General features: G+C 47.8%; 1 protein-coding gene across 1 annotated transcript in view; it reads right to left on the bottom strand.

Annotated features, from left to right (window-relative positions):
* Positions 1 to 16,213, bottom strand: part of PLB1 (phospholipase B1) — a 152,044-nt gene that overhangs the window by 15,621 nt on the left and 120,210 nt on the right. The window contains exons 44-51 of the mRNA XM_064363962.1: positions 13,626 to 13,691; positions 9,948 to 10,008; positions 9,333 to 9,391; positions 7,378 to 7,445; positions 7,068 to 7,111; positions 6,731 to 6,830; positions 2,836 to 2,887; positions 1,356 to 1,436 (exon numbers count right to left, since the gene is read on the bottom strand). Coding sequence (XP_064220032.1) covers positions 1,356 to 1,436; positions 2,836 to 2,887; positions 6,731 to 6,830; positions 7,068 to 7,111; positions 7,378 to 7,445; positions 9,333 to 9,391; positions 9,948 to 10,008; positions 13,626 to 13,691 — 531 coding nt within the window. The remainder of the gene's footprint in view (positions 1 to 1,355; positions 1,437 to 2,835; positions 2,888 to 6,730; positions 6,831 to 7,067; positions 7,112 to 7,377; positions 7,446 to 9,332; positions 9,392 to 9,947; positions 10,009 to 13,625; positions 13,692 to 16,213) is intronic.

Genomic DNA, 16,213 nt, shown 5'->3' with positions numbered 1-16,213 from the left:
TTCCTTAGAAGGTGTCACAGGCTGATACCAGCGGGGGTGCGAGTGGTGACCTGAAGCTCTTATACTCATGGAAGAACGCATGTCTGTAGGAAGTGGGAGTGGAGGCACCCACAAAGCAGCACCACTCAGGCAAGAGGGGAGAGCTCAGGCAGCCCATTATTTTTTCTGGAGACAGAGAGCTGAGGCCAGGTGAGGTACCGTGCACTGAATTCCAGCACACTGATGGGCACAGAAAAAGTGCTGCTTGCTGAGTTTCTGCCCACAGCTACCAGATGGGGTACTGGGAGTTGGGAAGGAGGGGAAAGGAACAAGAAGATACAGTCCACACTAAAGAGTTAAAGTAGAGGAGGGGGCCTCATGTCTCTCAGAGTTTCTGCCCTTCCCCCTTTCCTTCTTTGGAAAACAGTCTGAGTAAATCCTGGTGGTGGCATCCCAGTCCTTTCAGCTAAACTCTCTCAGGAGTATAAACCTGACTGTTCCCACGAGCACACATTCTGCGGCTAGTAGAGGGGATTTCCCCATGCCAGCATCCATGGGCGGCTCTGGGGTCCAGGTATCCCTGGAGCCTAGGACACAGCAATACTTAAATCCCCATGAGGTTGAGTCACTTCTGCCTCTAGAGGCTGGGCGGTCGGGGGGAGAACTGAGGGGAGGAGGTTCCTGTGTGTGGGAGGATACTTCTTGTCAAGCCTTTGGTAGTTGGTCTCTGTGAGCCACAAGAAGTGATAAATGCCTTCTCCCCGCCACCATCTGTGATTGTCAAACATTCGACCACAACCTCTGAGGCTGGGCAGCTGCCTTTTCCTGGCCAAATAAAATACAGAATGTCCCCAACTTAGAACAAGATGTATTCCAAAATAAAAACTTTTGGAAGTTACAACTTCCAGAAGTTTGTGAGTCTGGATCTATTTCCCCATGGAAACAGGAACAGGGTTGGGCTCCTGGGGCCACCACTGAGGTTTGGTTAACTCCTGATAGCCCAGCCAATCCCATCTAGAACATTGTTTTGTCTTTTCTCGTGATGAAACGGGGCAGAGATGGGGTGAGGATGGCTAGTCCCCTATCTGGTACCAAAGGTCATATGTATGTGGATAAGAGAGGCCGTGCCTCAGCAGTGCCCACAGCGGGTACACCTAGACCTGACTCTGGAACTGGGGAACCAATGTAGGCCACTCAGGCAGTAGAAAAGGCTGGGCCTCGCCCACCATGTGTAAACCAGAGAGGGCCTGGGGCAGACGGCAAATGTGGCTCCCATGAGCAAGGAGCTTGGGGCAGGGCCAGGAGGGACGGGCAAGGATGGCACCAGAGGTCAGCAACTTCCTTCTCAGTCCCCATGGGGTGGGTCAGGGGCTTACCGGATTCTCACAGTAATGACACAAGTCGTTGCCCCCAATGAAGAGAGTGACCAGCTTCCAGTCTTTCTCCAGGCTGATGTCCTGAGGGGACAGAAGATCCTGAGTTTAGGCTTTGGTGGGAGGCACATGCCGATGTCGCTACTGGGCCTGCCTGCCCTCCATGTGCCTTTTGTCTTCTTTGTATCAAAGCAGAAAAGCAGCAAAGTGGGCCAGGCGCAGTGGTTCACACCTGTAATCCCAGCACTTTGGGAGGCCAAGGCAGGTGGATCACCTGAGGTCAGGAGTTTGAGACCAGCCTGGCCAACATGGCGAAACCCTGTCTCTACTAAAAATACAAAAATTAACTGGGCGTGATAATGCATGCCTGTAATCCCAGCACTTTGGGAGGCTGAGGTGGGCGGATCACCTGAGACCAGCCTGGCCAACATGGTAAAACCCTGTCTCTACCAAAAATACAAAAATTAGCCAGGCATGGTGGCAGGTGCCTGTAATCCCAGTTACTTGGGAGGCTGAGACAGGACAATTGCTTGAACCTGGGAGGCAGAGGCTGCAGTGACCCAAGATCATGCCAGTGCACTCTGGGCTGGGTGACAGAGCGAGACTTTGTCCCAAAAAGAAGAAAAGCAACAAAGTGGGGCTCTCCAGTCCTCAGTCGGTGCTGGGATAAGGCGCTCCACAGAGATTTTGTTTTGATGGTGGGGGGAGGGGGGATCTGCTCACACAAGGGAGAAGGGCTATTTTCCCCTTGAAATCTTCTTAAGAAAGTTGTGTCCCTGGAGAAGTAGAAGGTGGATGCATCCCACATGTCCTTGGCCCATTAAACACCAAGGGGACTACCATGCCCCCCAAATAAAGGCCTTCCAAGGATGCAGCTAGAAGCAAAGGCCGGGAGCTGCCCCTGGGAAGAGTTCCTGGGGTTGGGGAAAGGAGACCGGAGGAGGAGTGCAGGGTGGACTGAGAGGTGGGGTGGGGGCTGGGAGGCCCTCTAAGCAGTTGGCTTTCCACTTGGCCACCTCCATAATAGGAGTCCCCCTGGGAGCTGAATTCCTAGGCATAAACACTGAACAGTAAAAAAAAAAAAAAAGTGCTAGTGAAAAGTTTCAGAGGGGCAGGGTGAAGGGAAGGAGGGAGAACTGGATTGGAATGAGAAGTCTATTTTTAGAACCCTGCGTTTACATAATAGGGCTCTGGGAAGCCACCTCTTGGTTAAAGCGGGCAGCTGTCAGAGGCCAAGGCCACGGCCTCAGCCAGTTCCCTGTTCCACCTCACCCTCCTGCAGCTGGCCCTGGGGTGGAGGGTGCCAGAGCCTGCATCTAGGGGTGTGGCCAAAGGGGGAGGCTCCTTGGTAAGGGCTGCTTCTCTAAAGAGGCCAGCTTGGGTATGCAGTGCTGTGGTGCAGAGGGACCCTCATGGGGCTGTCCCCTCCCCAGCCAGCAGGAGATTGGCACCTTTTGGGGGTGGCCTGGGGACCTGTACTCACAGGGCTGTTTTTCATTCGCTCTACCAGATCCCGGGCCTGGGCTGGCATATCCCTAGGCAGAGGGAAGAGAGAGAAGCGTTAGTGCTGGCTCAGGGGCGAGGACTCAAGATGTGGGACTTTGGGCTGGGAAGAGAGGTATTTCAGGAAAAATGATGATGTTATCCAGTACAAAGTTCATTCCATTCTCAAGAAATCTCAGTAACAATCACAGGGCTGCCGTGGACCCTGGAGCCACATTGATCTAGCCCCTGCCACCCAATCGTCTAATCGGCCCCTTTGCTTGGGATCCCGTCAATCCTCTCATCGGGGACTTTCCCTTATATTTCCTCAAGCTCTTTCTTTGTAAGCCGAGCCTGTTCATTTCTTCTTCAGTTGCCCATTTTAAAAATAACCTTTTGTATATTTGAGAAAAGTCACAGCTCTAAATTATCCCTCAGTTTTCTCCTTTCCAGGCTTAATGACTCCTTTAACCTTTACTTCTAAGCCCTGCCCTCTGCTCCTTTAATCCTTTTGTTTTTCTTCTCTGTGGTTACTTAGATTTCCACACCATTCCCAACTCCTCGCTTTTCCCCCCTCTCCAATAAAACAGGATGGACAGGATGAGTTCTCCCTTCATGCCCTGATGTCTGCCGTAAATAAAACAATGCCATTTGGTCTTCTGGATAAGCGATTATGAATGCCAATGGAACACTACTCAGCCATAAAAAGGGATGAACTATTGATATACCCAATAACATGGATGCATCTCAAAATCATTTTGCTAAATAAGTCAGATTAAAAGTATATACTCTTTGATTTCATTTATATAAAATTTCTAAAAATGCAAACTAATCTATAGTGATGGAAAGAAGGTTAGTGGTTGCCTGGGGTGTGGGGTAGGGACAGGAAGGGGCAGGAGGGAGAGATTACCAAGGCCTGAGAAAACTCCCTTGGGTAACATTTTTTGTCTTGATTGTGGTGGTGATTTCACAGGTACAATGTTAAATTGTATCCTTTTTGAGACAGGGTCTTACTCTGTTACCCAGGATGGAGTGTAATGGTGTGATCATGACTTACTGCAGCCTCAACCCTCCTGAGCTCAAGTGATCCTCCCACCTTAGCCTTCTGAGTAGCTGGGACTACAGGCACGTGCCATCATGCCTGGCTCATTTTTTGTATTTTTGGTAAAGACAGGGTTTCACCATGTTGCTCAGGCTGGTCTCCAACTCCTGGGCAATCTGCCTACCTCACTCAGCCTCCAAAGTGCTGGGATTAGAGGCGTGAGCCACAGCACCCAGCCAAATTGTATCCTTTTAACATGTGAAGTTTATCGCATGTCATTTATACCTCAATAAAGCTGCGTTTAAAGAAAAGATATGTCTATGAGAAGTTAGGTCAGCAAAGGGGATACAGCCAATGAAAGCTTCCATGGAAGAAGCCATAAAAGCAGTGACTGGTACGGGCTGGTCATTGAAAATCTTTGGGTGTCCCCAGGAAGCTGGGTACGTGGCCAAACACACGTGGTACCATCCCCACCCTTCTCATTAAGAATTTACAGATCTAGGATTGTATCTCATACATTACTGCCATTGATGAGTACATCCGAAAGCTATAAAGAAAAACTTTCTTGGTCAAAGGTGACCACAGAAGTGCCTTTAACCTTTTAATAGGTTCAAAATGTTCCACGGGCAATAAGCCATCGTGGGTAGGAGGGGGAGTTACAAACGCTGCTGCTTCTCCTCTTCCTAGCCGTCGTCTTCCCAGTCTTCAGGCCCAGACCAAGTCCTGCTTCCCCTCGAGCCTCCTCACCAGGCTCACTGATCCACAACCTGCATTTCCTTCTTTACCCCAGGGACCAGAGGTTCTCCTTTCAGCTCTGCTACCGACTTGCTGTGTGAGCTTGTTCTAGTTGCTGGATCTCGTTGGGGTTGACTTTTTCCATCTTTTAAAGGAAGAGGTTGGGCTGGATGATTTCAGGGGTCCCTTCTGGGTCTGCGTCTGTGTTTAGACAGTGCAGTGCACACCTCATGCTCTCCTGTTCTCTTAATTGCACTCCATGACGAAGCTCTGCAATGTTGCCATGCCCAGGATTATCTTTTTCAGAAAGTTATTCCCCATTTGTTTAGTCTCCTTACCTAGAGTGCACGATCTTTGTGGGCACGGAATTTACCTTTTTGATTCCTTTGTACCTTTTATTTTTTATTATTATTACTGGAGATGGAGTTTCATTCTTGTCACACAAGCTGGAGTGCAATGGTGCAATCGTGGCTCACTACAACCTCCACTTCCCAGGTTCAAGTGATTCTTCCACCTTAGCATCCCCAGAAGCTGGGATTACAGGCACCCGCCCACACGACTGGCTAATTTTTGTATTTTTAGTAGAGATGGGGTTTCACCATGTTGGCCGAGCTGGTCTCAAACTCCTGACCTCAGGTGATCCCCCAGCCTTGGCCTCCCAAAGTGCTGGGATTACAGGTGTGAGCCACTGTGCCTGTCCCTTTGTACCTTTTAGTAACCACTTTGGGGTTCAGTCCTTCGCAGGTGTTTAATGAATTCTTATTGATTGATGGAAGAAAAGTTAGATGAAAAACACTTTGACACTAAAGATCCGTTATTAAATGGTAAACTTTTAATGCATTATTTGTACTGCACTACTTTTTTGGTGTGTATTATGTACTGTACTACGTTCTTTTCATGGACTATTTGTCTCATTTAATCCTTATGACAACCCAATTTACAGAGCAATTATCCAACCTTCCTTTCTTAAGTCAATGGATTACTTTCTTTTCCCCTAACATTGGATATCAGAGATACCCATAGGAGCTATACGTCTCAACTACTTCCCCGGCCACTGACTTCATCAGGCAGAGGTGCTGAGCAGCAGTAAAACAGAAACTGCAGTAAGAGAAGTGAAGTGAGAAAGGAAGAAGGGGCTTGAATGTCAACAGAGTGAGAAATCAACCCCTGGAAAATGAAGCCTGTACAGTACAAGAATAATAAAATGACGACGGTAGTGACAGTGACGATATCAATCATAATAACAGTAATTAGACGGCGCTGTAATGAAGCCCAGTTTTTGCAGAAAAATAAGTTCTTCCTGCTCATGACGTTGCGGAACTGACATTGCTTCCTGTGGCTTAGAGACTCAAACAGAGCATGGGGCCCATGTTACCACTTCTGAAAGGAACATTCCCTGTAAACAGAGTGAGTCAAGCCGGTGTCGTTTCCCTGGTGATCTGAGCATAGTGATCCTTCTACAAAGCATACACCCAGCACGCTCCATGCAGAAAATCAATAAGCCCGGTCAGGCATTTCAGCTTTAATTATCTGGGTTGTTGTTAACAACAGAAATCCCAGTGAAAACAAACAGCCACCATGCTGTTTTGGGGGCCCTGACCCATCTAACTCCCTAGTGTCAGAATACAGCTTTTTCAGAGTCAAAGACTGAAGTGAGTGGGGAAGAGAGAAAGGGCAGCCATCCTCGGGGTCATGCACTCAGTTCTCAGGGTGCCGAGAGCAACCCTGCACGTTTGCCCTGCTGGGCAGGAGGTGGAGCTGGAGCCAGCAGGGACAGTGCCTGGGTCCACGGCAGATGTGCTCCTCCTGCTGCCCTGGAGAGGCGGTAATAGCACAGCAGTCAGAGCAAAGGCTCCTGATTCAGGTATGGCCTGATCCTGCCTCCTCCGATAACTTGCTGGGTAATCTTGGTTCTGGAAAGCTTATAAGCCTCAGTGCCCCTGTCCAAGGGTGTGAGGATCTCAGGAGATAATTCACATGGAAGGTCCCGCACAGCTGCTGTTGCCCCCGGGACCAGGCTCCTGGACACCACACTCCTCTCCTCCAGTTTCCGCCCCCACCGCCGCCGCCATGTCTCAGCCTTGCCTTCCACTCGCCCTCCTGGGTGGCGTCTACTCACCTAGCTCTGGCCCCTTCCGCTGCTACGTTTAGTCCTGCTGTCCCCTCCCAGGTGCCGGTAGAGAAGCCAAGGAGGTAAGGGTTGAACTTCTTCAGAATGTCTTTAGAGGAGGAGGGAGGAGGTGAAGAGCACAGGTGAGAGCCTGCAGCACCCTCACAGTAGCCGAGATGAGCACGCAGGGTGGGGACGCAGGGGTGGGACGCAGGGGTTCTGGGGCTTTTCAGGCTGGCTGACTGCCCTCCTTGCAGATAACCTTCTCTTCCCCTCCGCCAGCAGGAAGGCCCTGGCCCCAGGGAGCATGGCCACAGTGATGGTGCCTCTCCAGGCTGCTACTTACTGGGCAGTGTGGTGTGAGTCTCCAAGTCCCCATCCCCTCCGATGCTGGGAAAAAGAAAGCTTATTTGTTAAAATCACCCCAACGTGCTGCTCCATGAGTCAACATATGCGTAAGTCAGAACTGGAACCAGAGACTCTGCCCCTGGGGCATCTCTCCCATCACCCTCAGGGGTAACACAGGCACCACAGTCTCCTGTCTCAGTGCTGGGCCCTGGGGACCCAACTGCATCCGGGAGGGGTGACAGGGGAAACACTACCCAGGTCTCTTCGAGAGGGTATCATCAATAGGCGTGAGTCAAGAACATCCTCACCTCCAAGAGAGTCCCCTCCAAGATGTGGGCAGGTCACTGGAATTGTTTGGTTGAGCTCCCACTGCTGTCTGTAAAAAGCAAAAAGAAAGTTCAGGGCTGGGCTGGGGTACAGGCTGAGGGCACTGGGAGAGCTTCCTCTGGCCCTGGGGTAGCAGCTGGGACCTAGATTTCCTAGATTTGCCTTTTCTAAAAATAGTACCAGCTTTTCTCCAGGCCACCTTAAACTTGGAGTGGTATTGATACAGTCTTCGCCCCACTTTTCTACCTACAACCAGTAACCAAGTCCTGTTGGTTCGTCCTTCCCACCCTCCCTAGCGCCCGCCCCTGTCTTTTCATTCCCTTTGCTGTGTTCCTAATTGAGACCCTCACCTCCTTGCCATGGGCAACACCCTGGCCTCCTTCCTGCCTGAGTGAACCGACTCTAGTTTCTGTTCCTCCTGCGCGTGCCTCTTTCTTTATGTTCCCCAGCCCCCGGCTCTGACCCTTCAATGAGTCTCCCTTACTTTTAGGATCAAAGCCAAATCACTTCACCGATCTTCTGAGCTCGCCATAATCTGGTTTCTTCTTTCCTTCCCCTTGTTTGCTCCCTCCTTCCCAGTCCACACAAACCTTCAGGCCTAAGCTAATTACCTGCCACTATTTGGGAAATCTGAGGGCCTTGGGCTGGTCTACGCCATTACTACCCACTCCTCATCCCTTCCTGGATCGCTGAAACTCCCTCCTTTCCAGCATCTTACATCTCTAAATTCCTTCTCCAAGATCCTCATCAGTTCCTAACTCCTCTCTAAAGCTTTCTCTAAATGCCCTGTCTTAAAAAAAAAAAAAAAAAATCTTTGAAATTTACAAAAGTAACATATGTGAAATAATACAAAGATTTAAACAAATGAATAATCTACTCCTACCTTAAGAATCCTGCCCCCTGCCACAGCCTCCTCACTCCCTCCTCACCCCTTACCCACAGGCAAATACCACCAGAACTCGCCAGTGGTGAACACACTCGTGTGTGCCTTTCCACATCTTTTTCCATGTTCATGCCAAAATGGAAACACATTCACACACATGTGGAGCTGGTGTTTCTACTGAAATAAATACCCTATTTTAAAAGTCCTGTGTGGAAGGGAACAACCCACGCTGGGGCCTATCAGAAGGTGGAGGATGGGAGGAGGGAGAGGATCAGGAAAAATAACTAATGGGTACTAGGATTAATACCTGGGTGATGAAATAATCTATACAACAAATCCCATAACACAAGTTTACTTATATAACAAACCTGCACATGTACCCCCAAACTTAAAAGTTTAAAAAAAAATCCAAGTCCTGTATATCACCTGTGTGATAATGCATTTCTTTCTGTGTAAGTTTCTTGTTTTTCCAGCCAGACAGGTTGCTGGGGGGCTATGACTGCATTTCACACTTTGTTTCCCTTAGAATTGTTAATAGAGCGTTGGTGTTCACAGCAATGGCTAAATAACTGGTGAACGCAATTCATTTAGCAAGACTGTGCTATGTGCGAGGAACTGGGCTCCCTCTGTCCCAAAGCACATGTCCGTAAATGGAGTAGGGAGCATGGGGCAGTGTGTGTGTAAGACCTACCACTCTGAGTCTGAGTAGATGGAGACGAGTCCCCTGATAAAGGCAGGAAGACTTGGATGAATGCCATCATAGTGCCATCACATGCCCACAAAACACCTACGAACAGTGAGGAAGCGGGAGTTGCTTCCCCCTGGAGATTGAGGAGAGGCCTCATGGAGGAGGGGGCTTCGAGCAGAACTGGGAAGGTGGCAAGACAGGGCATTCTACATCGCCTGGCTGTGTTTCAGTGCCTGACACAGGCAGGCCCCTCAGTAACGTGGGCTCAGTGCTGAATTCAGAGCCAGTGCTGGGGAAGAGCGGATCCTGCACAGGTCCTGGCTGGACTCTGAGGTGCCCACCGTGGTTCACGACTCAGTACTCACAGTCAGCGAGTCACCCAGGGCGGCCACCACTTTGATGTCTGCTGGTCGGAGCTCGTGGACTAGGGGAGACAAGCAGAGAGATGGTTGTAGGGGCTGGGAGCATCTACCTTTTCAAGTATACATTTTACCAGGAGTCTATAACTCTGTCCCACAGATACCCATTGTACTTATTTTCAGCTTAAGGCCTTAGCAATTTTGCATCCTCCATTCATTCAGCGCAACTCAGGCATTGAAGGGAATGGGTTTCATGGCTATCGTCCATCCTCAGAGGAGCCTGATTCACACTGGGTGGTCCAGGGAAGTTCCAGCTGCAGGGTCATGTAGCACAGCCAGGCAGAATCCCAGTCCCTGACTGTACCTGCCTCACTGGGCAGGGAGGCATAACGGACTGCCATTGGGACTATACGGAGGCAATAAGTAGCATTCAGTGGAGAGGTCTGTGTTCCTCCACATGGAAGCCCAGCGGTGGCTGCAGGCCACAGGATCCAGGTCTGCACTGCATGGGAGTTAGCAAGTCTGCTTAAAAAGCTCCAGGGTCTATTTGCAGGGTCCCCCCATAACAACCTGATATTCAGCAAGGCCCTTATTGAAGGGGATGAGGATATTTTCACTCACCAGAGGTTGGAACACTATTGGAAGCATTCCACTCTGTACACAGGAAGTCGCTGCCCCAGTTCTAAATCAACAGGAGAAAAGATTCAGTGCCCAACACTCATTGTGGAGGGAGATAAGCTTCAGCCCAAGAAGAACCAGCTAAGGGATTTTTGATGGAGGCTAGAAATGCATCACCATAGAGGATCATGTGAGGGGAAGAACTGTGAGTTGTGGGTGGGCTAGGAGGGAAACCAGAGGGGGAGAAGTGGGTGTGTCTACCTACCCTCTGCACAACCCATAGTGCACGTCCCCCACACGCGCACCCACACACAGCCTTTCCTATCCCAATATATCTACGCTTTGAATGGAGCCAGGAGCTGCCCCAAGCGGGGAAGAAAACCATCAAGTGTCATACACAGGTGGTCTCCCAAAGGAACGCAGGATTTGAATGCCTAATATAAGATTATAGGTATGTGTGCTTTATAAAATTAAGCTAACGGACACTAATTGTAATGCTAGAACCTAAACAATAATTATTTTTAGAATAATACCACAAAATATTATACAATTGCAAAGCTCCTGGTTACTGCATATGTTTTCTGGATACCTGTGTATCTTTTTGCATATTTAACTTTACAGCCTTATTCCTTATATATTTGTAAAGTTATGCAAGCAAACCTGGATGCTTTTACTCAACTTTCTTTGTCTCTAATACAGAGCATATTTTCCAGGTGTTGGGGGAAGGAGTGGGATGGGAAGCAGAGAGCACAGAAGTGATTAGTACCAGAAATCTGGGGGAGAATTGAATATCTTCCCAAAGTCCCAAATATATGCACGCTGAGTGTGGAGTAGGGCTTGACCAGCAGGTTGACTGATTCTCCAGGAAACTGACTGTCAGACGCTATGAAAGCTTATCTCATCTGTTCAGTCACATGATGATGAAGATAAGCCTTGTTGAAATATTCCTATCATGAGGGAGCAAAAGTGGAACTTCTTTTAAGTATTATTTGCTTAACCCAATGGAATTCAGTTTTTTTCTAAGGGATTGCTCAGTTCATCATACTGATGGATTTCTTCTGTTTGGAAGTTTTACTGAAATCAAGAACACGCTTATGTGCAGATGATAAATACTCAGAGAAAAGCAACGTAAAAAGGTATACAACCATCAGCACATGAGGTATGTCTCAGATAGTTGGTGAACCAGAGATAAGCATATTGCATGTGGATTAACAGACCCTGTTTGGAATTTAAGTGTGCTCATCTGTCGCAAGGGAAGAACCATGTGCCACATCCAAAATCGGTGCATCCAAATTCCCTGCAGATCTTAAGTTGCAGATTCTGACTGAGCAGGTGTGGGTGGTGCCCAGGACTCTGCATTTCTAACAAGCTCCCAGGTAAAGCCTCTTTGTGGCTACTTTATTAGTTTTGCTTTTATTATTTTATTTTATTTTTTGCTCACCTGGTTGTGCACTTTGGAAGGAGAGCTTTTATTATTTTAATTGACACATAAGTGTACAAATTTATGAAGCATAGTGTGATATTTTGATACACCTCTACAGCATGCAATGATCAAATCAGGGTAATTAGCGTATCCCTCACTTCAAATATTTATTATTTATTTGTGTTGGGAACATTCATAATTTGCTGTTCTAGATATTTGAAATATATTATAAACTATTGTTAATTATAGTCACCCTACTGTGCTATAGAACACTAGAAATTATCCTTCCTCTCTAGCTGTAATTTTGTTAATCAACTTCTGCTATCCCTACTCCCCAGCCTCCATCCACCCTTCCCAGCCTCTAATAACCGCTATTTACACTTTACTTCTGTGAGGTCAACTTCTTTAGCTTCCACATATGGTGAGAACATGTTGTATTTGTCTTTCTGTGCCTGACTTATTTCACTCAACATAATGTCCTCTAGATTCATTCATGTTACCTCAGATGACAGAATTTTGTTTCTGTGGCTACTTAGAGTAGAAAGCTATTAAAACCAACACGCTTCTAGCTCTGGGATTTTTAGCTCTTCCAGTAGCAAAAGCAAAGATGCATGAGACTGAAGAACCAAGAGGGCAGATCCAAAGCCACTCGGCTCACCAGTGTCTACCCAGCGCTTAGCACAGTGCCTGCTCCACTTAGGCATCCAATAGGCAAATGCTGGATAAATGAATAAATGCCTGATTCACAAGATGCAGCTGATGTTTTAGTTCTCATGGAATTTGGTCACTGGTTCAATGAGGACAAGCCTCCACTGGGCTAACATGAGCCTGAGAAAATTCAGAGAGGCTGGAGACGGCATAACCCACAGCCAGGAAGCTGGTATTGCTCCTACCCCAGAGCTTAGCAGCCAACAGTTCTTCAATAATTTCATATGGGTTAGTTTCTTTGGCTGGCTTATAAAACATGTTTCCCCAGTCACTCCTGCTGATCTCCAACCCATTCTCCACGTAGCAGTCAGGGAGAACTTTGAAAGAGGTGAACCAGATCATGTCACTCTGTCCTGAGACTGCCAATGGCTTCCCACCTTTCTCCACTTGAAATCCACTGTTTTCACTCAGGAATTCAGGCTTTGTGTGATCTGGCTCCAAGGCACTCCCGATCTCCTTTCCCCCACTCTCCACCTCATGCTGATGGCCCCAGCCACTCTAACCTTCCTTCTCTTCCCCAAACCCACCCAGCTCAGTCCCACTTCTGAGCCTGTGTGGTCCATTGTTCTTCTGCCTGGGACTGTGTTTCTGGCTCTCTGTGTAGCAGGTATCTCTTCGTTATGCATGTCTCAGTTCAAATCTCCCCTTAGGGAGGCCTTGCCTGCACAGTGCACCTGAATTTGCCTCCCTTGCCCCAACCCATCACCCTCCTCAAAGCTGTCATCACTATCTGAAATGACCATGCCTAGCCATGTATATCAGATGCCTTTCTCAGTAGATTGTAAGCTACGTGAGAGCCGGGATCCATCTGTTTAGTTAACACTCTGTCTTCCTGGAGTGGTGTCTGGCACATAGTATGTGCTCAATAATCAAACTCTATTGGGCTCTCACTTCCCCTGATCAGGACCATGTTCAATACTTCTCTGCCTGCCTTCTAGCCCCTAACATGAGACTGAATACAATATAGGTGTGAAACTGAAACTGCTGGTTGAACCCCATCCTGGTGACCAACAGACCTGATCTGGACCAGGCCTGACAGCAAGGCCTGGTGTAGTCCGGGGTCATCCAGGCTATCTTTGGAGTGGCCGTCCCTAAAGCCATGGGCTCTGAATCCTCAGCACTAGAATGATCGACTTGAACCAGACAAGGCCTAGGGGCCCACGTGAACAGGCCTCCACTTCCTTTTGGGCCTCACCCCTGGAATTGCAGTTCCCTCCCCACTCAGCTTCCACCTTCACACCCGCTGCCTCTCCCTCTTGAGAGGCTGAGCTGCCTAAGCAGTAACCATGTTTGTGAGCCAGGATTGCAAAGGTCAAAGAAAGTTGATCCACAGCCACTTCCTCTGCTTGGGGGCTGACGTCAGGTAAGCAACTTGAGAACATGTTAGGGCAATCCTGGGGCTTCATGGTTCAGGTGCCTTTTCTGTACATTCCAATCCTCAGTATGTAAGAAGTACATTTCTGCTTCGATGAACAAACCTGTACCACACCCAAGCCCCTGGCAGGTGGAAATGGTTTGTGTCTGAGAGGGAGATGTGAGTCAGTGGTTACCTCAATGGCTGGCTTGGTGGGGTACGTGTAGTTACTGTTCCGAGGGGTTCTCAGGAAGGGCTCACTCTAAGAGAAAAGGAGAGATGACATGGAGAGGTTATCTGACAGCATCGAAGTTTGCTTGAGAAGGAGAAAAACTAACAATCCTGCCCTGTAGATTTATTTAACATGATTCTTCTGCACTTAAAGAACTGTGTAAACATAATTTCATCCATTCCCCAGAGGGTTTTACATAACAGCTTTGGCGAAGATGGACAATAAAAGGCCTGCAGAGGGTTTCGTACACATTCTAGTCTGGGGACTGCGCTTTTGTGTTCCTGCTAGCCAATGAGCATCTCCCTAACCCTCGGGCTTATCTATTTTCTTGGCTTTGTAATTTCTCTAGCAAGGAATTTGTGTTTCAGCATTTTTTTCCTCTTCCAGAAAGTGCTATGATTATCAATAGATTTGAGTATCTGTTCGGATTTTCTTTCTGCCTCCTTTGAACTGTATGTCTTATCCTCTTTAGGTTGGCTTCCTGTATTACAGTCATTTTTCTTGTAAAACATCCTCATTCCCTACTTACCTGTTTCACAGTTTTCACACAAGCTCAGCCAAGAACCCAAGCCCACCCAGTTGCAGGTGAGGGGTTAATTAAAGAAGGAAGAAGGAAGCAGACGAAGGAGAAGTGGGGAGAAAGCTAATGAGAAAATGTAAAAATGACAGCGAAGCAAGATCGAGTTGATAAGACTGAGATCAGGAAATAGCAACTGGACCCAGGGCTGTGAACACTCTCATAAAATGTGCTCAGTGGAGTAGCAAGCCCATGGTCTGAAAAGCTGGGAATAGGAATAAGAAGAAAAAAACCAGGCTGGGCATAGTGGCTCATGCCTGTATTCCCAGTGTTATGAGAGGCTAGGGTAGGAGGATTGCTCGGGGCCAAGAGTTTAAGACCAGCCTGGGAAACATAGTGAGACCCCATTTCTGTCTGTCTGTTTTTTTTTTTTTTTTTTTTTGAGACAGAGTCTTGCTCTGTCACCCAGGCTGGAGTGCAGTGGTGTGATCTTGGCTCACTGCAACCTCCACCTCCCTGCTTCAAGCAATTCCCTGCCTCAGCCTCCCGAGTAGCTGGGATTACAAGTGCCTGCTACCATGCCTGGCTAATTTTTTTTGTATTTTTAGTAAAGACGGGGTTTCACCATGTTGGCCAGGCTGGTCTTGAACTCCTGACTCGTGATCAACCTGCCTTGGCCTCCCAAAGTGCTGGGATTACAGGGGTGAGCCACCGCACCTGGCCCCCTTTTTTTTTTTTTAAAGGAGTAAGCAATTTCATTTATTTTCAAAGTCTGATACTATCAGTTGGCATGCTACCAAACTCACACTAATTTCTGTGAAGCAAGCTGACTTAATCATCTGTCTATACTAGCTCATCTGCCTGAGATGCTAAGAATAGTGAACATTTACTGGAACATACTATATGTCAGACACCTCTAGGTTTTTTTTTTTTTTGAGACGGAATCTTGCTCTGTCATCCAGACTGGAGTACAGTGGCTCCATCTCAGCTCACTGCAACCTCCACCTCCCTGGTTCAAGAAATTCCCCTGTCTCAGCCTCTTGAGTAACTGGAATTACAGGCGCACACCACCACACCTGGCTAATTTTTTTTGTATTTTTAGTAGAGACAGGGTTTCACCATGTTGGCCAGACTGATCTCGAACTCCTGACCTCAGGCAATCTGCCCGCCTCGGCCTCCCAAACTGCTGGGATTACAGGTGTGAGCCACCATGCCCAGCTGGTTTTTTATAATAATTTCCTCTTCATTCAACCTTCTCAAAATATCCATGGGACAGATACTATTATTATCCACATTTCATAATTGAGAACACAGATGAGGCTCAAAGAAGTGAAGTTGCTCTAAGATAAAAAGATTATTTCCTTCAAACATTGATCAAGAATATTTGTTATTTAGAAATCATGTCATTTCAGAAATTGAATTTATAAAAATAAGAATGTTTTATTTTTGCCTTATCTAGTAGCAAACAGAAAACTATCATCACTTTGCAAGCCAACATTGTTCTTTCTCCTTGGATCACAAGTTCACATACAGTCAAGCAAATGCCCCAAGAAAAACCCCAGAATTGAAAACAGGTGTATTCCCTTCAGAAAAATCAAAGCTAGAATGTTTAGCTATTTAAGTGCTTCCCCCGAGACTGAGACCAAGTGACTTTGCTGCAGTGGCTCAAGAGTGGCTGACTCCCTCCTTCCGAGTCAGCCCATCATAGAATGCCTATTGCTAAGTAGCAAGCCAGGGCCTTAGACTGGATCCCTCAAAATGTTTGGCTCTTGCTGTTAATATTTCTCTGGGCTGGGCGTAGTGGGTCACGCCTGTAATCCAGCACTTAGGGAGGCTAAGGCAGGCGGAGCACCTGAGGTTGGGAGTTCCAGACCAGGCTGATCAACATACAGAAACTCTGTCTCTACTAAAAATACAAAATTAGCCAGGCATGGTGGTGCATGCCTATAATTCCAGCCGCTCAAGAGGCTGAGGCAAGAGAATCGCTTGAACCTGGGAGGCGGAAGTTGCAGTGAGCCAAGATTGCGCCATTGTA

This window comes from Aotus nancymaae, unplaced genomic scaffold (genome assembly GCF_030222135.1).
Source record: "Aotus nancymaae isolate 86718 unplaced genomic scaffold, 86718_ANA_hifiasm-v0.15.2.pri h1tg000057l, whole genome shotgun sequence".
Lineage (NCBI taxonomy): Eukaryota > Metazoa > Chordata > Mammalia > Primates > Aotidae > Aotus > Aotus nancymaae.
This window is presented reverse-complemented; position numbering and strand designations above follow the sequence as displayed.